Consider the following 26,341-nt stretch of genomic DNA (forward strand, 5'->3'; position numbering starts at 1 on the left):
AGCGGTGATTCGCCCTCGGCAAAATGAAGCTCCGTCAAGCCAAGTGGCCCGTTGGATCCAACTACATCACCGGTGCTCGCTGACGCTCTCTGACTTGTGCCCTTCGACAGGTCGCGATGCGACTCTTACACCTCAACAAATCTCACTAATCGAAGGCATCATGAAGGCGTCACTCCCCTGTTTTCTGCCGGCTCTGCGTATGCCCCTCACCCTTTGCTTTGCCTGGAAGTCGCGCGACAGCCAGCTGACTCCTCTTTCTAGTGCTATCACAGGTATATGCAGTAGGGTCAACACAAGCTCCCATCAACGATGATCCAATGACCGCTATCGCCAGCAATGTGGATAACCAACAATACTTATTTCAAGCCGCAGAGCCAGAACCTCGGCCGGTCAGTCGTAAGTCATAAGTCAATCCCCGGCCTTATCGCGTGACGGGCTTCAAAACACCAACTTGGCTAACAAGTATTCGCTTTTGACCGCAGAACGAGTTGTAAATGCCTGGGATATCCTTCGAGCCATTAAACCTACCAATCTTCACACCGATAGGCCAACGGGGCTGCTCGCATACACCTTACACTATGGTCGTGAGGCCTTCCGGATGCTGTTTCTCAATGGGCCCGCTTCCGATGGAACAGAACGCAAAGTCAATTCAAATGTTTTACGTGCAGTCGATGAGCTCAGAGCCGCCGTGGAAGAAGAGGAGGACCCGGACGCAATGTTTCTATTGGCCGAGATGAACTTCCACGGCAATTTCACATACCCGCGCAACTTCAGCGAAGCCTTCCTGTGGTACAACGAGCTGGCATGGCTGACTGGAAACAGCACGGCACAATCCATGGTTGGTTTTATGTATGCGACGGGCATTGGCAATGCGGTCGAACGTGACCAGGCAAAGGCGTTGATGTACCATGAATTTGCCGCCGAGGGGGGAAACACACGATCTGAAATGACCCTTGCATACCGCTACCATACAGGAATTGGTACACCCAAGAATTGCGATCACGCGATTCTTTACTATAAGAGAGTGGCCGACAAGGCCATTAAGCACTATCGCTCTGGGCCGCCCGGGGGCCATGCCATGATCAGGGAATCCTATCGCTGGGCGGAGGAGGAGGGTGGTGTTTACGGAGAAGGCGCTAGCTTCTCGAGCTCGGGGCATAACGCGCGGGACGCTGCCCATTCCGCTGAAGCAAGTGTTGAGGACCTGATGGAATATCTGAACCTTCTGTCTCACAAGGGTGACTTGAAAGCAACCTTCAGTTTGGGAAAGATGCACTACGAAGGTGCCCGTGGACTTCCTCGCAGTTTCCGACGAGCTATGAAGTATTTCAATATTGTGACGAAGAAATATTGGGCAAAGGATGGATCTATCAGTCCTAACCCACCAGCAGGACTTGACAAGCTTGCTGCCAAGGCGGCAGGACATATGGGTCTCATGTTTCTTCGTGGCGAAGGGGTTGATCAAAGCTTTCCAACTGCTCTCGCTTGGTTCCGACGTGGCATCGAAAATGGAGACGCTCTTTGCCAGCACCAGATGGGGTTGATGTACCTCCATGGCTATGGAGTCCCCCAGGACGCCTATAAAGCGGCCTCATACTTCAAGGTTGCTGCCGATCAGGATCTTCCGGCATCGGAAACACGACTCGGTGCCCTATTTTTGGATCAAGGAGATGTAGCGACCGCGACACGATATTTCGATCTCGCCGCCCGTTGGGGGTGGATGGAGGCTTACTATTATCTCGCTGAAATGGCGCACTTTGGTGTTGGCCGGCAACCACACTGCGGTGTCGCTGCGGCTTATTATAAATTGGTCGCAGAGAAAGGCGAAGCAATTCACTCGGCATTCGTCGAGTCGAACACTGCCTATGAGGCTGGAGACAATGAAGCTGCTCTTATTCCGGCCATGATGGCTGCCGAGCAGGGATATGAACATGCGCAAGCAAATGTGGCATTTATACTTGACGAGCAGCGCTCTCTCTTCTCTCTGGATTCCATCCTGCCATGGGTGAAGAAAACCCGGACATCATTGATGCGTAACACTGCACTCGCACTGATATACTGGACCAGGTCGTCCAAGCAGGCCAACATTGATTCCTTGATCAAGATGGGTGACTATTATCTGGCTGGCATGGGGACAGTGCTTGATGCTGACAAGGCATCGACCTGTTACCACAATGCGGCCGAGGCATACCACAGCGCACAGGCATACTGGAATCTGGGTTGGATGCACGAGAATGGCGTTGCGGTGCAACAGGATTTCCATATGGCCAAGCGGTATTATGACCTAGCTCTTGAGACCAATTCTGAGGCGTATCTTCCAGTCAAGCTCAGCTTAATGAAATTGAGAGCCCGGGGTTACTGGAATCGCATTACGAACGGAGACATCAATCCGATTCGTGATGATGAAGGTATGTGAGAACTCTCAAGTATACAGCGCCTGCCACTTACTGACTATTTTCTTTTCCTCTTTTGCTGTAGATGTCCGACCCCGTCGTACCTTCAAGGAATGGATTCAGGCCTTTATCGAGAACGAGGCGCAGTACTATGATGCACTCTATGAGGGACAGGAAAACGATGAAGAATATGCTGGATCACGAAGCCTGGACGCAGAGCACGAGGATGGGTACTACGATGACCTCGAATTTGATCTTGATGAGGGGATGCTAGAAGGTCTTCTTATCGTCGGACTTGCGGCGACTCTCTTGGTGCTCGTCTACATCCGACAGCAACAGCAGCGTAATCGTCAGAACCAAAACGCCGCGAACCAGGGAGATGGGAATTTGAACAATGCGAATGCAAATGCGAATGCGAATGCGAATGACCGTGGTTTCTTCCCACGTCCTGGCGACCCGGAATTTGGGCAATGGGTAGCAGGAGGCGTTGGCCATTGAATGATGATGAACCTGTATTGTATGCCGAGTTCTAGCTGTAGATAATAGATAATCTTGAAAACATTGAGCGCATGCACTTACCCAGCCTACTCTCTACTTTCAACCTCCATCCATTCTCCTCTCCCCTCTTCCCGATCAAATTATCAAATTCCTGCTCCCTTCTAATCGACTCCAACATGAGTAGTCTACCTCAGCCTAAACGTCGTCGCCTTGACGAACCGTCCACGCTTTCCAAACCGTTCAAGCCTCCACTCCGCAAGCCTATCGCCACCGGCCAGCCACCGAAACGCGCTCCCCAAACTCCAGAGGTAGTTCCGCTGGCCAGCGATGAAGCACGTTTCATGTCCGGAAGCCCAGAGTCCAAAACAAACCCAGGATCCTTCTTGTCCTCACCGTTTACTTCCCCTGCCAACCATCTACGCCGACCTATTCCCCGGCACTCTGGTCTCTCAACACCGACACGATCTCCCCTTGGAGATCCAGAGGTATTGGCATTACAGCGACAGCAAAGTGTGCTACGAGGACGTCTGGCTTTACTTCGTTCGGAACTTGATGCAGCAAACCAAGCCCTCCGCATTGAATCATCGACCCAAGATTCTGAACTGGCGGCTTTAATCATCAAATGGCGACATGTTAGCCAAAAAGCAGCCGATGAAGTATTTGAAGGTGCCCAGGAGCGAGTGAAACGCATGGGTGGGATGGCAGCTTGGAGAGAGCAAAGCAAGCGAGACACATCTCGGTGGGATTTCGAGAATGAGGATCATGAGCGCGAACACGCGGATGAAGATGAAGAGCGACCAATCTACTCGGAGGATACTGATGAGACTCCAGGCGTCTATGAACAAGAGGAGGCAAGTCAACTATCGCCAATTCGTTCCTATGGCTGGGAAGTTATCTTTGGGGCTGACGCTATTGGCTACAGGAATTCACTATGAAGTACATGCTGAAGATGCTCAACATCGACCCCAGGACGATCGGCTTCGATGCAGTGGTCGGCAAATGGATTCGGCAGTGAGTCATGGACTGGAATGGGGGTGAATCTGGATGACAATGGCCGTGATAACTGAAACTGTGTTCGAAACTGTGTTCCTTACTGTGTTCCTACCTGGGTATCTGCTCGATTTGAGCCTATCAGGTTACCAGGACTACTACTACTAGCAGCGTATATGTTAGTCTAGCCTCGGCTGGGCCCCGAACTGGAAAACCTTCTTATCAATATCAACGGCAAACGGCCCTTCTCCGCTCCACCCCCGCATTCTTCTTTCTTCTTTCTTCCTCTTCCACTCATGTCGCGCCCATTCAAGCAGAGAGATATTGCTTGCTCTCGCTGCTTCCGCTTGAAGCGGAAATGCGATCACGCGAAACCAACATGTGGGGAATGCTACCGCAAAGGCGCTGAGTGTCTTCCTGCTCGATCTCGCAGATCGGGAGATAGCGTTACGATCCCGGTCGCCTATCTCAAGGAACTCGAGAGGCGAGTCGCAGAACTAGAAGATACATCTCGAATGGCGGGCTCACATGTTGAACTGCGCGATGCAAGCGTCCAAACTGACTTCCAAGATGGGCTATCTGGGGAGGAATACACCACTCATGCCATTGAAGACAGAGCCGTGGTCCCATCCCCATCCCCAACACCACAATCACTATGCCGGGAATCCGCTTTTTCTCAGATCGATTTCGCAAATATCTTCACCCAACTCAATGAAGATAATCTTGACTTTTTACATCTCGGCAAAGGACCGACATATCCAATCCTTGGAGATGATACACTCTGGCTCACGGAACTCTACACGAATGTCTATTTCTCAGTAGCCCATCGCGAATGGCCTTTCCTTAACGAATCCACATGGAAAAATTGGCACAGGGAAGAAGGTCTGCAGGACCAAGAAGAGTGGAGATGTTTCTTTTTGAGGATGGTATATGCCATTGGCGCATCCCTCTGCAGCACCATACACAGAGACCCTACACATTTGACTCGCGCAAAAGAACTTTACTCATCCGCGATGAATTATTACCCTCACGTTGTGGGTAATACGTCTATGATTCTGCAGGTCCAGGCCTCTTTGCTCTTAATTATCTATGCCTTCCATTGCCCATCCTCCGAGGAGATTGCAACAAGTGTTTCCTCCATAATGCCATTTTGCATTACTGCAATGACAGAAATGCGAAAATACATGCGGGTTAACCAGGGCGACAAGACGCTTAGTGCTTCAGGGGAAGCCTCCGTCGAGAATATGTTCATCACCTGTTATATGTTAAATGAAATCGTGGCCTCCGGCTGGGATCGACCTGTGTCCGCCGCATATCAGGCTGTCGATGATGATGTTAGTACTAGTGCCATGAACAACTCATCATTGACAAAACTTACTGACTGTCTTTTCAATAGTTGTCTAGGCTTGGGGACTCGGTTCAGCCCCCCCGTCCAAACACATCCTGCTATAAGTCACCTGTTCCGGCTACGAAAAATCCAAACAAATATCAGACGGTCCTTGGAAACCTCTCGCTGGCAATTTTCCGAGGATAAAAATGCGTTCAGCTCTTCACTCAAATCAGCTTTGGATCTTTGGCGGCAGGATATTCCGCGCTACGGCACCGACGAAGTCTCCTGCGGCTATAATCACCCCAGCTGGATGACAAAACTTTACGACTATAGCATCTTGATATTGATGGAAGAGAAGAGCAGTTTCCTTGATCAAGATGGGACGGAAGACATATTCTCTGCAGTTGTTGAAGTCTGCCTCAAATTCCGTCACTTCCAGGAGGAAGGGCATGTAATGTGTTTTACCTGGTCTGCAGTAAGTATGTCGGAATAATGTTATCTACCTTCTCACTAACCTTATGTCTAGCTTGTTTTCCAGTTCCGGGCCGGTATTATGCTCCTTTATCTGATTTGGGCAACGAGGCCTATAGTGGACAGTCCTAGTTTTCAGCAAGGACCCCGAAGTTATGACTCACCTGAAGCCATAGAAGCATGCACTAAGAATTTGAGGTGCTTTGCAGATCGCTGGCATGACGCTATGCCATACTCGAAGGTATTCGAATTCCTTCACCAGAAGGTTCTTTGGCACACCGGTGGGAACAGCACGGCAAATAAAACCCTCGCTTTAGCGGAGGCTGAATCATATCTACAACAGCTGAAGGATAAATACCTTCACCGAGCGATACTTGGGATGATTGAAGATATAATGTATGGAGGTTTTGTGCGATACGAGGAGATTTCAGATGATTATATGACTGAACTAGCTTGTGAGGTGTAAAATTTATAATAACAATATGACAAAATAGAAGGTTAAAGAATCCAGTTTTCTTGTCCTCATAGCAAAATTAGCTTGCCAGATGAAGACCCAGATTCAGAATGCGCTACCACAATAACAATTGTCTGTTTCACTGCTGGGCTTTCCCAGGACTTCCACTCACTATCTCTGTGAGAAATTGGGTAGATGGAGGTAATAGTCCACTTCTCTCCTTCCCAAGAAACATCGCAATGCTCCCCATTGACATAGCAAGACAGACTCTTCGCTGGAGAGCTGACAGAGCCCTTGACTTCAACAAAAGCGTTTGAGTCGCGAACTTCCTTGCGCTGGGTGGTCACGAGAAGCTCCAATTTGTCCCGAGCCGCAGTTGCGCCAGATGTACTGCCAGTTGGGAGATAGTCTGAATCGAGTGCTGGGGTACCGGACGGTGGAACACGGGATTTGGAGGCCTTCTCAAACGCAAAGCCGTAGCTCAGAATATCATTGTCTTCGTACGCTTTTCCGGCGAAAGTAAGATTGACTGGCATATTTGTGTCGTCCATGATTCCCATTGGTACCGAGATAGTCGGAACTCCGAGGTGACGAATCGGCCGGTTTCCATTGGAGTACTTGACACCATTTGTCCAAGCAAAATCAGAGGCATCTTTATTCACATCAGCATTCGCAGCACCGATGTCTCCGTTGGCTGGGAAGACCACTGCATCCAGGCCATTTTCGTCCATCCACTCCTCAAAGGTTTTCTTTCGGGCATCCTCCAGCGCTTGAATTGCCTGTTTCATTCCGGGTATTTCGAATATCGATGCTGGCTTAGTACGTGGGTATTTCACGATTTCACCCCATCGGGGCTTATTAGCTGCTTCAGGTGTACCCAAGAGTGATCCGGGTGCAAGTGGAAAGATTGTATCAGGGTCGACGTAGGTCAAAGACTGAAGGCCTTTCTGGCCATTTGTGGCGAGAAAGTCGTCCCAGGCATGGGAAACCACCTCACATCGCTCCTTGCTAGCCCAACCGTCAGGAAGATTTGCGACTGTGACGAGTTGGCCTGTTGATGCGTTAGACTCATATGTAGTCACCAGGGGAAAGTCAATCTCAATGACTTCAGCACCGCATGCTTCTAAAGCCTGTTTCGCTTTCTTCCATAACTTGAGGATTGAAGGACGAGTATTGACTTTGCTGACTTGTGGAATGGAAGAGTCATCGCCTCCGATGTACATCGAAGGTACGGCAATTCGTTTACCCTTCAGCGATGATTTATCCCCCAGCGTGGAGAAAGACTTTGGTCGGATGGAGGTTATTGAAGGGATGGCAACAACCGACTGCTCATTGTAAAAGTCTCCAACCGGGGTCTGGTCTGCGACGGCCAGAACATCAAGAACACAGAAGAGATCAGCCACGGTCTTGGTATGTGGGACCAATACATCGCATGTAGGATATAGAGGGAAAACGCCACGGAGAGGCAATAGACCCTTTGACGGAGTATAGGCTACAACGGCATTATTTGAAGCCGGTGATCTCCCCGAGGAAACAGTCTCAGTTCCCAGGGAGAATGCACACAGATTGGCACTCGTCGCAACCGCGGACCCGTTGGATGAGCCCGAAGCATAAGCTGCGGCTAAATAATCAGAGTTGTATGGACTTTCAGCGCGTCCCCATACGCCGCGTTGCATTCCACCGTACGCCATGGCTGGCATATTTGTGCGGCCCAAAAGTACCGCGCCGGCATTGCGGAGAATCTGCACGCAAGCCGCGTCCTCATTGGCAATGAGTTTTTCAAAGGCAGGCGAGCCATTCCCGACGACCATTCCTTGAACTTTGATATTATCTTTCACCAAATAGGGAATTCCCTCCAGTGGTCGTGGTGGAAGTCCCTGTATGCGCCTGGCATCTGAGGCCGCCGCTTCGTCAAAGACAGTTGGATTGAGGATCGGAATAGCGCTCAGCTTCAATCCATTTGCATCATAAACACTGATTCTTCGCAGATAGCGCGATACGAGATCTACACTCGTCAGGGAGCCTGATGAGAGAACATTCTGTAATTCTGCGATACTCGCGTCGAGAAGATCCAGGTGTTGACCGACTGGTGATGAAGGCATTTTTGTGATTGAAAAGAAAGAAGAAAAAGGCGATATCACCAATTACTTATTTGTACTGAGCTTCCAGAATCATATGAGATAACCCGCCAAAAGAGCAAGTCCTCACGACTGAGTTTCTTTGCCCAAAGAAAGAAGGTTGAAGTTTATACTACGATTGACGTCGTGCGAAAGCGGAGTCAGCGGAGTCAGCGGAGTCTTGTCCGCTCTTCCCAGCGGACAGCTGTCCGCCTATCACTTTCGCTGGACTGGGAGGGGAACATCCTAGGATCCCTTAAGAAAGTCAAGATAACAGCTTATCTACTTGGCAAATGATAACCTTAGGAACTCAAGATCTTCGAGATTGTCTTGTCGAGGTATTTAAAGCTGCAGTTTGATCTTGCCCGAAGTATGTTCGTTCTCTCCGTACTTCTGCTGTTCCTGAACTTATTCTCATTCACCATGGATCTAAAAGAGTCGAAAGTGGATCAGGCACCCACTGTGGAGAAGGATGTTGCACTCGGGGAGGTCCATGATATCGGCGCCAATCTATATGTGGAAGCCGAGCAGCTATCAGCCGAAGAGTTGGAGCGAGAAGGTGCTGAGGTGCTTCGTATTCTAGACTGGAGGATCATGCCCATTGTACGTAGTGGCCTTTACTTCGGACATCCTTTGGGTTACTTTAAACCCCTGCTGACCAAAGTGGCCTGGTGCTTCAGCTCTATGTCACCTATGTGATTCAATTTCTCGGTACGGTGCCCCTCACACAATTCTTCGCATACTATATCAGCTAACGTTATACTACATAAAAACACAGACAAACTATCTCTAAACTATGCCTCCGCCTATTCTCTCATCCCCGATCTTGGACTTGAAGGACAGAAATACTCTTGGGTAGCTGCTATCTTTAATTTTGGATATCTCTTCTGGGCCATTCCTGCCAATCTTTTGATCCAAAAGCTCCCTGTCGCAAAGTATATGGGCGGTATGCTTCTAACCTGGAGCATACTTGTCATTGCCCATATCGGAGCAAAGAACTATGCGGGGATCCTAGTGCTCAGATTCTTGTTAGGCATGGCCGAGGCCGGAGTTAGCCCTTGCAGTAAGAAACCCACGGACCGTGCATAATCCAGCCCAAGCGTTGACCAAAACAGTGATGGTCATAACATCGATGTTTTACCGGCGCTCCGAGCAGCCTCTGCGCATGGCTATTTGGTTGAGTGCCAACGGCATGGCGACTATGGTTGGAGCCCTTTTAGGATTTGGTCTCGGACACTCGCACAACACGACACTTCATAGCTGGCAGCTAATCTTTCTAACGATTGGACTCCTCAACTTCGTTTGCGGTGGTGTCTTCCTCGTGCTAATGCCCGGCTCTCCCAGCTCTGCGCGATTCTTAACCCATCGCCAAAAGCTTGTAGCCGTGCGGCGAGTAGCAGAGAACATGATCGGAGTGAAGACTAAACAGATCAAACCTCGACAGGCATTAGAGAATATCTACGATGTGAAAGTGCTTTGCTGTGCGGGAATTGGCATCGCATGTGGTGTGATTAATGGCGGCGTGTCGAACTTTGCCTCTTCATTAATCAAAGGATTCGGATTCAGTGGAATCTATGCCACCCTTCTCCAACTACCCACGGGTGCTTTTGAGGCTGCCATAGTCCCAATATGCGGTATTGTTGCCACCTATGTCCCCAATTCACGCTGCATAGTTCTTGCTATTGTGTGTCTGATTCCTTTCGGTGGTCTACTTGGTATCCGATTTACCAGTCTCGACCACCGATGGACTTTAGTCGGATGTACCTGGCTCCAGTATATCATTGGCGCGCCAGTGATTGTCTCTTGGAATCTCCTGTCTACGAATGTGGCCGGTCATACCAAAAGAGCTGTCGCCAACGGCATTTGGTTTACGATGTATGCTGCCGGAAACGTTGCAGGGGCCAACATCTTTTTCGCTCGCGAAGCCCCGCGATACTATTCTGCCCTTACTGGGCTATTGGTTTGCTATGCGGGAATAATCTTTCTCTCCGTCATGGTATACATCTCGATGAGATGGGACAATACACGGAGAGAGAAGAGGGCCAACGCTGAGAACCTTGCCGGAGAAGATGTTGCTTCCCAGGCTATTTTAGATGGTTTCAAGGATATGACGGACATGGAGTCCAAGCATTTTAGATACGCCCTCTGATGTTGATCTACTATTATGGGCCATTGTCTCTATTTAATCCTGACTGACGAAATTCAGTCCTGGTGATTTTTCTTTCAGGGTGTGTAGGGCTTGTAAGAGACTAGATTTGACTGTAGAAAAATCACCAGTCTCGTAATATTATGGCGAGTAGGCTAAGAGTGGTAAACAAGTTTCATACCGGGCAGTGTCCAAATAGAAAAATAGGTGTGATGCTAGTAGCAACTGAAATATTACGGAGCCAAACTTGGAAGGCCTTGGTCTCTCCGATCTAATCACGATTCTATTGACTTCACACTGCGTCAACATGGATGAGGTGGACTTTTAAAGTTGGTTAATTCATGAACTACAGCAATACACTACGACCAGTGATAACCTCTGAAGGACGAATGTCATTAAAATTCTTTTTATTCAGCTCCCTACGGTCTGTGTACAGAACGGGAGAAAATCAAACAAATACACAGCCCCCATTGCGCTCTTCATGCAAAGGAAAAGAAAAAAAGAAAAGAAAAAAGGAAAAGTCTAGAACCGTGGAAGGTTCTGAGAAAGATTCCGAAGCGCTGGGGAGGTCTTCAAGAAGACAACTCAAGGTACGAGTTGACCTGAGTCGCGTTCGAAAGCCAAGAACACAACGTCCCAGTTCCTCCCCACGAATCCATCCACATCCACTCATGAAAAGGGGGGGGCAACAAATCTCGTCCTCAATTTTGGTAACGAATCAAAGGCTGAGCTGGGGCATCTTCAGGGGGGCAAAAAATGGATAAGGCGAGCGAAAGCTCGCGAGCATTGCTAAAACAGATACAATCGAAAGGGGCAAAGACGGCCCGGATCGTTAAAAAAGATGACCATCCAAGTCCGAGATCTCAAGTGCAAGATGATTCTTTTTGTGGTTTATTTGAAAGTTTTGGTGTTGATACAAGGGTACTGAGGCCCTGAAAGGGCGTGCCTTGTCGGAGCAAAACTCACTGGCGAGGAGACCTTTTCGACATGTTAGCTGAAGCACCAAATGCTTTTCAAGAATTTCGAGACTTACGTTGGACTGTAAGCCGGAGAAGTTGGGCTGTAGCCCGGAGACGTCGGCGAGCCAGAGAAGTTAGGGGACGTCGGCGAGTAAGACTGGGGGCTCGTGGGAGACCATCCAGGCGAGGTGGGTGTGTACTTGGGGGATGTTGGGGAGGTGGGGGACAGGTGTCGCCCACCACCAAGCGCAGGGCTGGTAGGGCTGTAGCTAGGAGACGTCGGGCTGAAGGCAGGAGAGGCCGGGCTAAAGCTAGGTGACGTCGGGCTGTAATTGGGCGAGGTTGGCGAGAACCCAGGCGACGTAGGTGAGTACGACGGCGAAGTCGGCGAAGCTTGACCATAAGCAGGCGAGGTCGGCGAGTACGCTGGGGATGTGGGAGCAAACGACGGACTTGTGGGCGAGAATCCGGGACTGGTCGCAGAGAATCCAGGGCTTGTCATACCCATACCCATACCCATACCCGGGGAGGTAGGGGAGTAGCTTGACGATGGAGAGTAGCCAGGAGACGTTGGGCTGGTGTTGAACGGGCTGCTGGGAGAGTAGCCCGCGGGGCTGCGAGCCGCAGGACTGGTGAATCCACTGAGGGGATCGGATTGGTAGTTGTGGAAGCCAGGAGATTCCGAACCAGGCTGTCGGATAGGAGAGAAGCTGGCATCGGGATCGCCATCAACCATGTAAGGAGTGCCAGACAAAGGCGAGGCGCTGTCATACTGGGTGGCAGCACCATCCGGAATCATTGCGTCCTTGGCACCACCAGTGTTCATGAGCCCGAAGCGGGCATTGTTCGACACGACTGTGTTGAGCAAGGTCTGATCCAGGTAGACATCAAACTCTCCCGTTCCAGCGGGGGCCATCTGTCCAAGAATCAGATTCTCGGAAACACCGCGGCAATCATCAAGTTCTCCAAAGGCAGCAGCTTCAAGAAGAATTTCCACAGTCTCCTCGAAAGAACAACGCATGAGCGCACCATTGTCGGCACGGTTGATACCGTGACGAGTAACAGGGGTCAGGTAGCCGCGAACAGTCATTACATCGACCAACAGGGCCAAGTGACGGTGGTTGACATAGGAACCATCGAAAGCCAGCACTTGTGTCAACTCACGGAGCAAAGCGGTACGAGCGGCCTCAATACCGAAGACTTCGAAAATTTCGATAAACTGGTTCGAGTAGGTACGAGTAGCGTCAACACCCGGAAGAGAAAGGACGGGTGCAAGAGATGAGCCGCTGGTCTCGAGAACCCACTCCTTGCAAAGAGGGTCCGACTTGCTCGTGTGCAGAGTGCCATCATCCAAGATACGAACTTTGCTCTTCTCGTTGATGAAAGCACGCTCAACGCCGGGAACACCACGAAGAGTCAAGGTGTCAAGAAGATGCTGCTCGAGCTTCTTCAATGTGACGTCGTACTCGACATCATCGTCTTCATCATCCTTGCCATCCTGGATCTGACGAATACGGATGACCTGCTCATCGGCGTTGTTGTCACTGAAAAGGACTGCAATATCGCGAGGATAAGCCTGCTTGATCTTAGTAGCGACGTCCTGCACGGTAAGACCCTTGTCAAGAAGCTTGGGACGACTGAGGACGATACGAAGCAGCCACTTCGATTGGAGATTGGTGTCATCGCCAACATCCTCTGGGATGATGAAGTAGGACTCCACCATATCCCGATCGTTCTCAATGACAGTGGACTGAATATCAGGATCGTAATAGATCTCAGTGGCCTCGGTAACGGACCGTAGACTAGTGTGCTCCACAACGCTTCGCAATTGCTTGGCTCCCTCCTTGTCATATGTCTTGTCTCCGATTTGGTACACAGTCATGGAAGGCGTCTTGATATTTGTGGCAACATTGAGAATCTCCTTGAGACGAGGCACACCGAGAGTGACGTTCTTAGATGACACACCAGCGAAATGGAAGGTGTTGAGAGTCATCTGGGTGGCAGGCTCACCAATGGACTGAGCTGCAAGAACTCCAACCATTTCACCGGGGTTGGCGCCTGCACGGGCAAATCTGTTCTCAATGGCACCGATAACGTGTTGGAATGCAAGCTTGTTGAGCGAGTAGTCCGTCACCAGTCGGCGGAAGGCAAGACGGCTGCGCAGTTGAGCCTTGAAGAGCAGAGTAGCATTGTCCTGCGCCTCGCGAGAGATATCGTCATCTCCGCGAACAACAATTAATCGGTCGAGGAGCGCCTGCACTTGAGGAACGACCTCGGCAGGGTGCAAATCACTGATTGTACCTTCGCGGATTCGGAAAGTAGTGCGTGCCATTTCCAGGATTCGCTGGATGTTGATGGGAAGTTGCATCATCTCCTCGTCTTCCTTGGCAACAGTGCGAAGGAAGTTGCGAGACTCGATAAGAGCCTCCCATTCCTCATCCAGGTACTTCTGAACTTCCATATCACCCGCAATTTCGTTAGCTTGCTCCAAGACTTCAGGTCCGAGGCTACGCTCGGGATCCATCACATCAACACGGAAACGCTCTCTCATTTTCTCGTCGGAGCATCGAATGATGTCAACTCGTTGGTTCTCAATGTGGGCTCCATCTAGACCATCCTCACCATAGATGAACTGGATAATGTCTCCCAATGAATTTCGAACTGTGCCATCGTATTTGACCATAACTTCTTCCAGGGCCTTGACCAACTTACGCTGGATATAACCAGTTTCGGCTGTCTTGACGGCAGTATCAATGAGACCTTCACGACCAGCCATGGCGTGGAAGAAGAACTCAGTAGGAGTGAGACCACGGAGATAGGAATTCTCGACGAATCCACGAGACTCAGGAGAGTAATCATCCTTGGTAAAGTGCGGCAATGTGCGATACTTGAAGCCGAATGGGATACGCTTTCCTTCCACGGATTGTTGGCCCACAACTGCAGTCATCTGGGAGATATTGATAATCGAACCCTTGGAACCAGAGCGAGACATCTGGATGGCATTGTTGATATCCTTTAGACTCTTTTCGGTAGCGGCACCAGCCTCGTCACGAGCGTTGTTAAGAGCACGGGAAACCTTGCTCTCGAAGGTTTCACGGACGTTCATACCGGGCAGAGCCTCGAGGGTGTTCTCGGTAGCGCTGGCAGTAATGGTATCGACTTCCTGTTTGCGCTCACGAACAGCGTCTTCGATCTTGTTGATCGTGTTCTGATCGGGAATCGTATCACCGATACCGATACTGAATCCGTGGTGCAGCAACCAGTAGTTGACAATAGTTTGGCAGCCGTTGAAGAAATTAACCGCAGTATCACAGCCATACTCATTGAAGATGGTATGAATCACACCACCACCGCTTGCACCGACGGTCTTCTTGGAAAGCATACCATAGAGCAACTGTCCGCCATGGATCAGCAGGCCACCGTCATTAAGAGGGCTAAATTTCTCGGAGAGTGGCGAGCTGTCCTTGTCAATACGGAGAAGGTTGAGACCAGTGGGGAAGGCCATGCTGATCATCTGCTTTCCGGTCCAGCGAGGGCGAGGCTTGAGAATGGCGGGGGCGGGGATGATTCCGTCCCAGTCAGGGACCCAGAGCATAATGTTCATGACTTGGTCCTTGGTCAGGAAAGTGTCACGACGGCAAATCTTGTAGACACCACACAAAGTGTCCTGCACGATACCCATAAGAGGGCCGTTACGCTGGGGTGACACAATGTTCTTCGGGACAAGGGCAAGCTCAGAAAGCTCGGCTCGGGCTTCTTCGCTCTGTGGAACGTGCAAGTTCATCTCGTCACCGTCGAAATCGGCGTTGTATGGAGTGGTGACTGACAAATTGAGACGGAAAGTCGAGAATGGCATAACGCGGACGCGGTGAGCCATCATGGATTCCTTGTGAAGAGAGGGCTGACGATTGAACAAAATGACATCGCCGTTGTCAATGTGGCGCTCGACTTTCCAGCCGTAGAGAAGCTGCTGCGCACCAGCACGCTTGGCGTGACGAAGATCAATACGCTCGCCGTTGTCCCGAACGATGTACCTGGCACCAGGGTGCATGTTGGGACCTCTCGAGACCAAAGCTTGCAGCTTCTCAATGTTGTATGGAGTTACCACTTCTGGATAGGTCAGGATTCGTGCTGTCGAGATAGGCACACCAACCTCATCAAGGGACAAGTTGGGGTCGCCAGTAATGACGGTACGTGCAGAGAAGTCAACACGCTTTCCCATCAAGTTCTGACGTAGACGACCTTCCTTTCCTTTCAAACGGCTACGCAAGGCCTTGACTGGACGATTGCCCTTCTGCATCGCCTTGGGTTGACCAGCAATGTCATTATCCATGTAAGTGGCAATATGATATTGCAGGAGGGACTCAAATTCGCGGATGACGTGCTCCGGAGCACCTTCTTGCTCGCAGCGTTGAACATTCTGGTTGGCGCGGACAATTTCAGCCAGCTTGTAAGTCAGATCATCCTCACCACGAGAGCCACTTGTGGCACCCATCATGACACTGGGGCGAACGGTCGGAGGTGGGACTGGAAGAACTGTGAGAACCATCCACTCGGGGCGAGCATAATCGTTGCTCAGACCCATGACATCAACCTCCCTAGTGGAAATGTTTCGGAAGATGTTCAAAGCCATCGCAGGTGAAATGACCTTCTTCTCTGGTTGAGCCATTTCGTCTTCCATCATGGCCTTGCTAGGCTTCCAGGAGCCCACAAGGGTGATACCCTCCTTGCGAACAGTGGGTTGAGCATTACCACAACCACCGTGTCGGTTTACCTCCTTCTCGCCTCCCTTTTCATAATCGTCATCGTCGGGTGTCGGATCGGCTTCGCAAACTAGGATATCTTTGGAAAGTCTCCATATGTGATCGAAACGCCGCTTTGGGTCTCGCATGCGCGCAGCTTCTCTAAACTTAGGATCCGCCTGATTTCAACGTTAGCAAAACATGCCATCAAAGTTTGCCATCCCGGTGAGGGATGACTAACCGCGTTGGCCTTGATCTTTCCACAGTTGTGGCAGACAGTCTCCAGGATCTTCTTAATCTTGGTCAAAAAGCCTAGCAGGAAAGGATTTGCAAGTCAGCAGCCATCCAAATTTCATGCTCGTCCGTGGCAAACGCATACCGATATGGAACACTGGGGCGGCCAGCTCGATATGGCCAAAGTGACCAGGACACTCCTTGGGGCCTTCTTCGCAAGTCTCGCAGTTGTACTGGCGATCGATAGTACCCAAGCGCGGGTCATTAACACCTTTGGTCCGCGGTCGTTGGCGTTGCTCATCCTAATGGTTCCCAATAATGTCAGAGCTCGTGTTCGAAGCAAAATTTCTTCGCGGTGTGAAAGAAACAGCAATTACTTACCATTGTTTCCGGGTATTCCACGTGAACCACACTCATGCGCTTGGTTTCTTCCGGAGAGAAAAGACCAAACTGAATCTCCTTAATGGTGCGCAAAGGCGCCTTGGAGAAGGGAAAGAAAACGTTCGACATCGTGGCGGTTGCGGTTGAAGGTGCGAAAATGACAGGCCGGGGGATGGATTTAGCGGGTCCAGTAGCACTGGCGCGAACCTGGGGAAAACGAGAGATGTGAGGTCGTTATGATTCGCAAAAAGTGAAGTGACGGGATTGCTCGAGATTCGAGATTCGAATACGCGCCGAAGCGATGATGAAACGAAGGTAGGGTGGAAGCAGCTGGCCGGCTGAGGCCTTTGGCAGCCCTTGCCACGAGGGCGCCCGCGACCTAAGGTCCCTGAACGTCACGAAGCCGTAGAAAAGAGAGAAAGCGTAGCGCGCAGAATGGATTCGCGTGAGTTAATCTCCTTAAGAAGTATCGCGATGCGAAACGCGATATTCTTAGATGGCGGAGGTGATGGATGTCGTGTCGGATGAGGTTGAAAGGGAGAAGGCGACCTTCACCCGTTTGATGGGGCTTGAGTTTTCGACGGGCCGGAGGGCACCCAAAAGGGTGGGCGGTGACGTTGGCAGAATCGCGGCATCAAGATAGACATTTGGCCGATGGGGCTTGGCATCCACACAGGCTGTCAGTCGCAAGCAAGCAGGCAAACATTCCCTACTCTGCACATCACATTATTCAAGCTTGTTTTCCTAGTGCGGATGCTTCTTCACTAGATTACGGGCCTACTTTGCTGGCGCTTGGGAATTGTGGACCTTGAAATCAGCTATCATCGCCTGCGCCCACCACAATGAACCTTTCTCTTATCGACCCCTTCGTCCTGGCACAGGACTACCCTGACACTTTAACAGAGAAACTCCGTATGCACATGTGATATCTTCCCAGTGAATCAGTACTAACTGCCTTCAGAGAGCGGACATGCGACCTGTTTACGATTCGACCATACCGGTGACTATCTAGCTTCTGGAAGAGTGAATACACCTCCCCAATGTTGCATTTGGACGGCGTGAGATCAGGCAAGACGCTAACCATGCATGCTAGGTCGATGGAACAGTCGTCATCTTCGATATCGAAACGAACGGTATAGCTCGCAAGCTGCAAGGGCACACCCGCCAGATTCAATCTCTCAGGTACACTCTTTTGGTAATAGGGCAAGGAGACTGAGCCGGCATACGGTGCTAATATCTATGGGCAGCTGGTCTCGAGATGGCCGATATCTCCTCACCTCATCACAAGACTGGAAATGCATTCTGTGGGACTTGGATGACGGCTCACGTGTGCGCACAGTCAGATTCGAGGCACCTGTGTACATAGCGGAGCTGCATCCATTCAACCAGTATGTCTTTCCTCGCCCACGCTTAAGCTATTCTCCAATACAGAAACTAACGATGACTCTCTATTTAGCCTTCTCTTTGTCGCCTCACTTTTCGAAGATCAGCCTATTTTAGTCGACGTCTCCTCCCCAAAACCTATCAAACGAATCCTACCTTCCGCACCTCTCCGTCCACAGGCTACAAATGGCGAAGATATTGACCCGGCCGTTGCAGCAAAACAAGCAGCTCAAGATGCAAAGCATTCGACCTGCGTGACCATATTCACGGCATTTGGAAATCACATCATTGCGGGAACGTCGAAAGGGTGGATTAATATTATTGAGACGGAAACCTGCACCACTATTCACTCCATGCGCCTCTGCAATGGAGTCGTCATTCTGCTCCGTCTCGCTAGTAACGGTCGAGATCTACTGGTCAACAGCTCCGATCGTGTCATCCGCACCGTCCTCATGCCCGACCTTTCCCAACTCGGTATCGATCTCGAGCCTTCCAATATCAAACTCCAAGTCGAGCACAAGTTCCAAGATGTCGTCAATCGACTAAGCTGGAACCACGTTACCTTCTCTTCAACCGGCGAATTTGTCACGGCCACCACATTCATGAACCCCGACGTCTATGTTTGGGAACGTGGGCATGGATCCCTAGTGAAAATTCTCGAGGGACCACGCGAGGAACTAGGCGTGGTAGAATGGCACCCATCCCGACCATTGGTTGTCGCCTGTGGACTGGAGTCCGGCTGTGTATATATCTGGTCAATTATCAGTCCACAGAAGTGGTCTGCACTAGCGCCTGATTTCGGCGAGGTTGAAGAGAACGTGGAGTACGTGGAGCGCGAGGACGAATTCGACGTGCACCCCGCCGAGCAAGTTCACCAGCGTCGTCTTGATCTCGAAGATGAAGAGCCTGATGTCGTCACTCTCGACCGGGTCAAAGGTGATATTGAAGGGGATGCGGCTGGCACCTTCGGTGTGCCTGTCCTCCTCGATATTGAAGACAGCGAAAGCGGCGAAGACATCATTGCTGTTGGTCCTGGTACCATGCGACGACGGACTCCCGGGACTGGTCGGGAAGCTGTCAATGGTGATACCGGTAAAGACTCCGGCTCTACTGCGCAAGGTGTGTCGCGTGGTGCGGCGAGGAATCGCCGACGGTAAAAGTGACTTTGCTATGTTTCATCATTCGGCGTATTGCCCGGTTGCCACACTACTCTGCATTGGACGATGGCGTTAAGGCGGTTAATGGCGTTTTTTTTGTAAACTCGGAATCTGTCAACCTGAAGGATGTGGAGACGAAACCATTCCTTTTGGTGTAGGATTTGATATATGATGATTTCATTCTTCAAGAATTTAGATACCCTTACGATGGATAGGATGAATACTAAGTCTTACTACAAGCATGCTGTTTCTACTACAGCATATAATATTGTAAGACGTCAACTTTAGAAGCTCTAGGGCCGTATGAGTGAATTTAACGGAGACAAGTTGATTTATCTGCTAGCAAACTCAACCACGAGAGCTAAGGTGCAATTAGCAACCTGGGTATATACACCAAGCCGAAACAAAAGAGGCTCGGTCCGGAACGCCATATATGCTAAACAATAGCATGCAAAAACAAAAGAGACATGAAGAAAAGTCCAGGGATATAAAGCGAATCATGATCATCGATAGCCAAGTCGAATTTTGCGAATGAAGCTGGCACAATTTGCTGCGTTTTCGATCACGAGCAGCTCTCGTGTGTTGCAATGAAGGAGAAGTAAAGGCTTAAGGCCGGGGTTGCAAGAGATTCTGGGGTTGTCTCTGGGAAAAAGAAAAGAAAAAAAGCATGCGATTTTCCCCGCCTAGTTAGTTGGATTGGGAATTTGCATGAGTATGACATCCGCCCGTATGCTAGTGTGACATTGCAAGTTTTGCGAAATCATCTCGTTTGTGCAAGATCTTACTTCCACCGAGGCGAAATTCAACCGGATACGGAGAGCTGCGAATTGACATGGATTGCCTGGTCACATCTGAGGCCTGGGGCCATCGCACAGCAGAATGCCTGTCGAGCTTGCAACAAGATTAGAGCATTCTGCGATTCATTCATCTCATCTTCGCGCTAGCCGTCATGAGGGTCATCACGGTCATCGTCATCGTATTCCAGGCCTCTTCGGTTTAATTCGCGAGTGGTTTACGCGCTTGATAGATGTGCAAGATGTTGTAACAGTGAAGGTCCTTGTTGAAGGCTTCCGCTTTGACATCAGCCGCAATGCGCTGGATCTTGTCGACAGGCCAACCATATACACGGCTGAACGGGGCCAGACTCAATGACTCGATGCTCTCCGAGATTGCGAGGTTATACCAGCGAGCCACTTTTTGCTCGTGCTCATCGTTGTGCCAAGGGTTCAGGGGAAGGCCCACCATCTGATGATCAATCTCAGTAAATCCCGCGTCTTGCAGATTGCGGACGGTTTCGCGCGAGCTGTGAGCCAGAGGGCGGGTACGGGACTCGGTCGCATTCTTCAACGCGGAATACCAATGGCGGAGAGCAAGCCCAGATAGCGAACGGTCATCGCAGCGAGGTTCAAAGTCAATCTCCACTTGCTCAAACCAACCACCGGGGCAAAGGTGAGAGAAAATGCGTTTATAAAGGCTTGGCCAGCTGACAACGCTGCCGCTACCCATCTGCATGTGAACAAGGTCCCAGGAGTCTTCTCCGAGAGTCCAAGGGCTCTCAAAGTCGAAAGGAGCGTAGAAGTCGCAATTCTTGGGGCAATTGGCTGGCTGGATTGGTGCGATGTCGACACCGACCACGAATGAGTCCGGGTACTTATTTGCGACTTCCATGCTCCAGATTCCTGTTCCACATCCTAGATCCAAAATCCGTGAATTAGGCGGGTGTGGTGCATAGATCAAGCCATCGGAGACTCGAGCGACCGTGAAAAGCTTGTGGAAGATATCGAGACGATCCTGTTCGTCGTCATCGCACGGGAGCATATAAATGCCCTTGCGGTAGCTATGGTACATGCGACCATTTTCTTGATAGGGTGGGTATTTTTCGGGGATTCTGTTATGAACAAAGAAAAAGTCGTCAGTCAGTCAGGTCCTCGAGTACGATCGCGGTCAAGGGAGGGGAAAAGCTCGAGGCTATCAGGGACGTACTTGCGATTGGAGATGAGCATTGGTGGAGACGGGCGCGAAGCTTGGGAAATCTGCGAGGAATGAGACGCGACAGAGCCATTGCTGGTGAAACGACCGGCGACTCGCCGGTCTCTCTCAGCAGGATCACGGTCGGTGATCATATATATGTCCATCGCCGTCGATGTCTGCCGTGAGCGAGCCCGCTCGCTCGTGGGTACCGATTGGGAGTGATAATATCTCGAACGGCCGGCATCACTGGCGGGTGTCGACTCGGACTTGTATCGCTTTGCGGGGGGTGGAGAAGTCATGGTGGGCGGCAACCTACGTCAAGGCTGGCAGCTCGTGTATAGGTTGTTGGTGTCGACGAGTCTGACGGAATCGCAGGCACGCGAGAGGAGGAGAACAGCCTCGGAGGCTCAGGGAAGGAAGACTGGGATCACCGGTCGCGCACGGGGAGAATTGGTCCAGGCCAGGGCATCGACGGAGCTTCCCAGCCACCACACAGAACACTCGAGGGGCAAGCAACGAAGCACGCTATGCAGGTGATGAAACAGCCGATCAGCAAGGGTGGGCGTTGGGCTTTAGAATCGAAAGGCCCCGAGGCGATGGAACTGAAGAATGAATGGAGATTGAAATGGAGATCGAGTGGACCAGGGCGAGGGCGAAGGTGAGGTCGAGGACGGGGCGGCTGAGACAAATTGGGGGCCGAGAGGAATGAACAGTGGCATTTGCGTCGGGGGGAGAACACACAGCTTCGTCACCACTCAACCAATCCCAAAAACATCCCAAGGACGGTTCGAGAGAGGGGGCGAAAGAATGAGGAGGAGGGGGGGGGGGAAGAGAAACCACGGAAGACGAGCAGGGCGAGGGTTTTAAGGTTATGTAGCCGCTGTGTTGTGCTCGGGAGGGTCCACGGTCCAAGTCGACAGTCCACACAGTCCACAGCTGGGATGGCGTGGGGGCGGATATAACAGGCGGTAGAAATGGTAGGAATCTCGATAATTTGGAGAGTGGAGGATATAGAGGGTATACGATAGAGGGAGGTGGGAACCGAAGCTCCCAGAAAGTGCAGCACAGGAAGCAAGAAGAACCGAGCTCAGGGGGGGAGCAGCGGTCTGATACGTCTTTTGTTAGAGTGGTTCGGTTGGTCTCCAGCTGGTTTTTGATCGGTGGTCGGTGGTCGGTGGTCTCTAGTCGCTGGGAAGAAAGTCTAATCAGTCCACAGCCCCGGGTTACGGTATACTCTGGTATACTCCGTAGTCAGTCCGTAGTCAGTACTGGTCCTAGTACTAGTACTAGTACTAGGACCACTACCAGTCATCCTAGTAAGTAGTTTATCTCTAGAATACCGATTTCCTTATACTTCGGAGTATTTACCCAGATCCTCCAGATTAACCATGTTGAGCCCTACTCTTACAATACGACCTAGCGTCAGCCTTTTTAGTCCCAAGATCGACGGCTCCACTGCTTTACGCGGGCGGGAGGCGGTCCGTCTGGATCCTTTGCATCCTGATATCCAGTACGGAGGACACCGGGGCAGAGTACGAGGATGATCAGTGTGCCCAGCGACGTATGAGTACAGAGTACTCGTACTACTAGTACTACATCCATTGGTATCCCATATGCCAGCTGCCAACCAGTGTGGTAGGACTCCCAGCTGGATGCTACAATCCCTGTTCCCTCCCTGTCCAGGGCTACCCAGAGCTTCGGGTTTGCACAACAACACCAACACCAAACACCGCCCATCCCGTGGTCGTGCTCGGTTCGCTTAGACTGGTCAGCATTTCCCTTAACCAGGTCGCTGGGTATCCATCCAGGCCCTCCCAGTTGCCAGCTGCCCAGCCCAACTGACTCAGCCATCCCCCCAGTCTCTCCTTCGCCCCCATCGCGCTAATGACTGTGCGGCGTTCTTGCGATCGGGCAATCATCGAATGTATCAACTTTATCCCACCCCCTCCCCCCTAGTCGGAACTTTGCTTCCTGTGCCCATGGATCTCCCCACGGCCAAGACCAAGGCCGGGGGGGGGGCAGGATCCCATCGCCTGGAATGACTGTCGAAAACCACATCCCTCACTGTCCTCAACCAGAAGTACAGTATAATACTTACACTCCCACTCTTGGCACTGCCCATCTGAAGGTTGATCGGTTTCAGCAGAGGTAACCCATTACCAGTCCCCACTCATTTCCTCCTGATATTGCAGCTGAGACAATTTGTGAAGGCGATCCGGCGCTTCCAGGACCACTTAGGTACGGAGTACGAGGACACTGGGCAACAACCTCTGTCGATGTGGATCAAAGCCCCTCCTTCTTGCATCCACAGAACACAGACCACTCTCGCCTCGGATCTTCCATGGCATGACGCCGACGCTTCCGCGGAGGACATTAGGGTTGCGACTCGCTCCACCTACCTGTAAGGTTTGGGCGGTCTTGTTCGGCCTTTGTTCTGGTGACTGGATCCCTGAACTTGACTGTCCACATTCTAGAAAACATTCACTGCGTACTCCGTACTCTCGGAAATATTTCATTAAAATATTAAAATATTAAAATATAATATTCAATTCCGGGAAGTCTCCCAGCTCTTCAAGTTGTCACTGGAACCGATTTCTACGTTCCCAAAGGGTCTGCTTTCAATCCGTACTGGACCTGCAATGAAATAACTGTGATCCAGTTGATTTGTCAATCCCTCTGCTTCATGAAGTTTAAATCAGCCATCCAGTACATAGTGATTCTAGATTATTATAAAACTACATACTCCATTACTAGATAACTACAGACTGCCTCTTGCAGTAGGCGGGCGGAGCCCCACGTCCCGCCGAAAGGGAATTTTTTCTTGGCTCCGACCTCGTCAGGGCCTACAGGGTATACACTCTTGGGTGATCCTTCATACTTTGTCCACTTTGTCCAACTGTTTCGCCCTTCGTAATTAAACTCATTGCAGATCGACTGAGTTCGGCCGACGGTGACATTCAGTTTCAGCCCTGCTGAATCGTGACGCTCAAGCCCCTCCTCCATCCCCGAGATATCATCATCTTTCGACGGTGAGGGAACCAAACAAGACAGGTAAAGAGGGAGAAAAAATATCAAGAACTAAAACAAAAGCCCCGCTTTAAAGGACTTTGAGAAGCCATTCAAAATGCCCACTCTCAAAGCGATAGCCGCGTCGACGCTATCTCTCCCCGCGGAGAATTACATCTACTCCATCACTGCGTCGGCGCCAGGTTCCTTCGCTGTCATCTCATCCGATGATTCTTTACGCGTGTTTAATGCTGCCAATATCGACCATGTGTCAGTGGTCTCGCACAAAACCCACGATGGAGGTGTCACCTCGCTGCGGAGCTATCCTGCGGGGGATTCCCAGCTCCTAGCCACTGGAGGTCGGGAGGGCACAGTCAAACTATGGGATGTCCGAGCCGGGAATGCGGTATTGGAAATGGAGATGTGTAAGTTTTATTTTTCCCTCCTCTTTCCTCTGCTTCTGTCTTGTCCTCCTCCCACGCCATGACGTCTTGGAATACCCTGGACCTCGATGAGGGCTGCATTTCCGGGATCCGCTCAACGGGCGTCGGAGAGTTTCTGCGCTATGATGCAAGGGTATCCTAGCCCGGACTTGCCATGTGAAACTGGCTTGTCTCTACCGTGTACAGCTGGGCTAATACTAAAGTTTACTCTAGCGAGACACAGTGCTGTCCTCTCGCTTGCTTGCAGCCCGGAGACCAACACCATCGTAGCCGGTTCAGAACTGGTTTCATCGCAAGCAGTTGTTGCATTCTGGTATGTCTGCTCTTGAATTAATTATCCCCCGCCGTCAATTGATATGGCTGTACACCGATCCAGGCCCTCGTGTATGACCAAAGTAATCATCAATTCGCTAACCTTTTGTTCGCAGGGATATCAGATCGCCACAAGCACCTCGTCTCCAATACGTAGAAAGCCACAATGATGATATCACAGAGGTGAGCTCATTTCCTACTCAAATATCTAGCGGATCCGTTCGTCCCCGATGAAGAGGATAGCAAAGGCTAATCTGACGCCGGCACCCTACGTGGGACCGGTGGTACACAGCTCCAATATCACCCGAGTCGCAGCAATATCTTACTATCCGGCAGCACGGATGGGCTCGTAAATATCTACGATACAACAGTGATAGACGAGGATGAGGCCCTGGTGCAGGTCATCAACCACGGCTCCATACATCATGCCGGCTTCCTTTCCGATCGCACCATCTTCGCTCTCAGCCACGACGAAGACTTCGCTGTGCACCCGGCTACTGACCCAGACGATCCTGGGGAAGGGCCCGAGCCCGTGCAGTTTGGCGATGTGCGTGAGCCGCTGGCTTGCGAGTACGTCGCTCAACTGTGCATCGGTAGCCAGGGCCCATATATGGCGGCCGGAAATAAGATGTATGTGTACCCCTGCAAGGCGTTTCCCCGCCCCGCACGTGTACCTCCGTTCATTTGAAACGTCCTGGGGATGGCTGACCATATTTTCTTGCCTGCAGTGATCAGCGCCTGGATCTGGTCCCATTGGTATCTAGTCCAGCGTGGCAGTTTGATAAGGATAACACCTGGCGTCTTCCTGGTGCGCATGGTGATGAAGTTGTGCGCGCCGTTTATCTCGATGAGCAGGTAAGTTTTCTCTCTTTGGTTGCTCCATTGGTCGTGCGGGTTATTGATTGTGAATACAATATCAGAGCCAGTCCGTCTTTACTGGCGGAGAGGATGGATACGTACGGGCCTGGAAGCCCACCGAGGATGGAGATGCGCAGTCTCAGGCTGGATCTGCGAAGCCTTCGCGGAAGGATAAGAAACAACAAAAGGACCAAGGACGCTTTAAGCCGTACTAGTGTGTTGCGGGTGGACGCATCTGAGTGCAGTCGTCTGCTGTTGTGTAGCATTGGGAGTTGGTGGTGGTTAGAAATAGGTAACAATGTCTCTTCAATATGGATATGCTGATTCCTCATTTCTGTGCCTTTCATGGCGACAGCCCTGGGTCTAAAATACGGCATCTGCTACAGCATTTTTAGAAAATATGGTCCAAAATATGGTTGTACTACCGTATCCTATCAGTCTAGTATAGTATTTTAGTAGTTCTATATATTACGGCTACTACCTCTATACCTGCCTA

The 26,341-nt window shown here is 50.9% G+C and overlaps 9 protein-coding genes across 9 annotated transcripts; 6 read left to right on the forward strand and 3 right to left on the reverse strand.

Annotated features, from left to right (window-relative positions):
• Positions 1-160: 160 nt before the first annotated feature.
• N7481_005442 (ubiquitin ligase complex subunit HRD3) lies at positions 161-2,891 on the forward strand (the record flags this gene model as incomplete). Its single annotated transcript, XM_057264661.1, has 4 exons — positions 161-197; positions 262-396; positions 483-2,408; positions 2,479-2,891. The coding sequence occupies 4 exons, from the start codon at positions 161-163 to the stop codon at positions 2,889-2,891; spliced, it is 2,511 nt and encodes an 836-aa protein (XP_057122381.1).
• A 176-nt stretch (positions 2,892-3,067) lies between these two features.
• On the forward strand, positions 3,068-3,826 carry N7481_005443 (putative DNA repair protein Dds20/Mei5; the record flags this gene model as incomplete). Its single annotated transcript, XM_057264662.1, has 1 exon — positions 3,068-3,826. One exon carries the CDS (start codon positions 3,068-3,070, stop codon positions 3,824-3,826), a length of 759 nt encoding a protein of 252 aa, XP_057122382.1.
• A 351-nt stretch (positions 3,827-4,177) lies between these two features.
• N7481_005444 (Zn(II)2Cys6 transcription factor) lies at positions 4,178-6,148 on the forward strand (the record flags this gene model as incomplete). Its single annotated transcript, XM_057264663.1, has 2 exons — positions 4,178-5,686; positions 5,738-6,148. 2 exons carry the CDS (start codon positions 4,178-4,180, stop codon positions 6,146-6,148), a joined length of 1,920 nt encoding a protein of 639 aa, XP_057122383.1.
• A 56-nt stretch (positions 6,149-6,204) lies between these two features.
• N7481_005445 (Amidase) lies at positions 6,205-8,238 on the reverse strand (the record flags this gene model as incomplete). The annotated part of the gene is made up of 1 exon (XM_057264664.1): positions 6,205-8,238. The coding sequence occupies one exon, from the start codon at positions 8,236-8,238 to the stop codon at positions 6,205-6,207; it is 2,034 nt and encodes a 677-aa protein (XP_057122384.1).
• A 438-nt stretch (positions 8,239-8,676) lies between these two features.
• N7481_005446 (putative MFS allantoate transporter) lies at positions 8,677-10,402 on the forward strand (the record flags this gene model as incomplete). Its single annotated transcript, XM_057264665.1, has 4 exons — positions 8,677-8,856; positions 8,934-8,964; positions 9,032-9,316; positions 9,369-10,402. 4 exons carry the CDS (start codon positions 8,677-8,679, stop codon positions 10,400-10,402), a joined length of 1,530 nt encoding a protein of 509 aa, XP_057122385.1.
• Positions 10,403-11,361: 959 nt separating this feature from the next.
• On the reverse strand, positions 11,362-16,844 carry N7481_005447 (DNA-directed RNA polymerase II subunit RPB1; the record flags this gene model as incomplete). The annotated part of the gene is made up of 5 exons (XM_057264666.1): positions 11,362-11,377; positions 11,433-16,279; positions 16,342-16,412; positions 16,480-16,636; positions 16,716-16,844. The coding sequence occupies 5 exons, from the start codon at positions 16,842-16,844 to the stop codon at positions 11,362-11,364; spliced, it is 5,220 nt and encodes a 1,739-aa protein (XP_057122386.1).
• Positions 16,845-17,557: 713 nt separating this feature from the next.
• Positions 17,558-19,255, forward strand: N7481_005448 (Set1-mediated histone H3-K4 methylation subunit Swd1; the record flags this gene model as incomplete). Its single annotated transcript, XM_057264667.1, has 5 exons — positions 17,558-17,627; positions 17,677-17,738; positions 17,809-17,897; positions 17,963-18,103; positions 18,172-19,255. 5 exons carry the CDS (start codon positions 17,558-17,560, stop codon positions 19,253-19,255), a joined length of 1,446 nt encoding a protein of 481 aa, XP_057122387.1.
• A 996-nt stretch (positions 19,256-20,251) lies between these two features.
• N7481_005449 (class I SAM-dependent methyltransferase) lies at positions 20,252-21,525 on the reverse strand (the record flags this gene model as incomplete). Its single annotated transcript, XM_057264668.1, has 2 exons — positions 20,252-21,143; positions 21,239-21,525. 2 exons carry the CDS (start codon positions 21,523-21,525, stop codon positions 20,252-20,254), a joined length of 1,179 nt encoding a protein of 392 aa, XP_057122388.1.
• Positions 21,526-24,350: 2,825 nt separating this feature from the next.
• N7481_005450 (WD40 repeat domain-containing protein) lies at positions 24,351-26,060 on the forward strand (the record flags this gene model as incomplete). Its single annotated transcript, XM_057264669.1, has 6 exons — positions 24,351-24,657; positions 24,889-24,988; positions 25,104-25,170; positions 25,280-25,617; positions 25,716-25,842; positions 25,908-26,060. The coding sequence occupies 6 exons, from the start codon at positions 24,351-24,353 to the stop codon at positions 26,058-26,060; spliced, it is 1,092 nt and encodes a 363-aa protein (XP_057122389.1).
• Positions 26,061-26,341: the final 281 nt, after the last annotated feature.

Source organism: Penicillium waksmanii (genome assembly GCF_028829765.1).
Source record: "Penicillium waksmanii strain IBT 27052 chromosome Unknown utg000005l:1.0-5232799.0:1.0-5237142.0, whole genome shotgun sequence".
In the NCBI taxonomy this organism is placed as follows: Eukaryota; Fungi; Ascomycota; class Eurotiomycetes; order Eurotiales; family Aspergillaceae; genus Penicillium; species Penicillium waksmanii.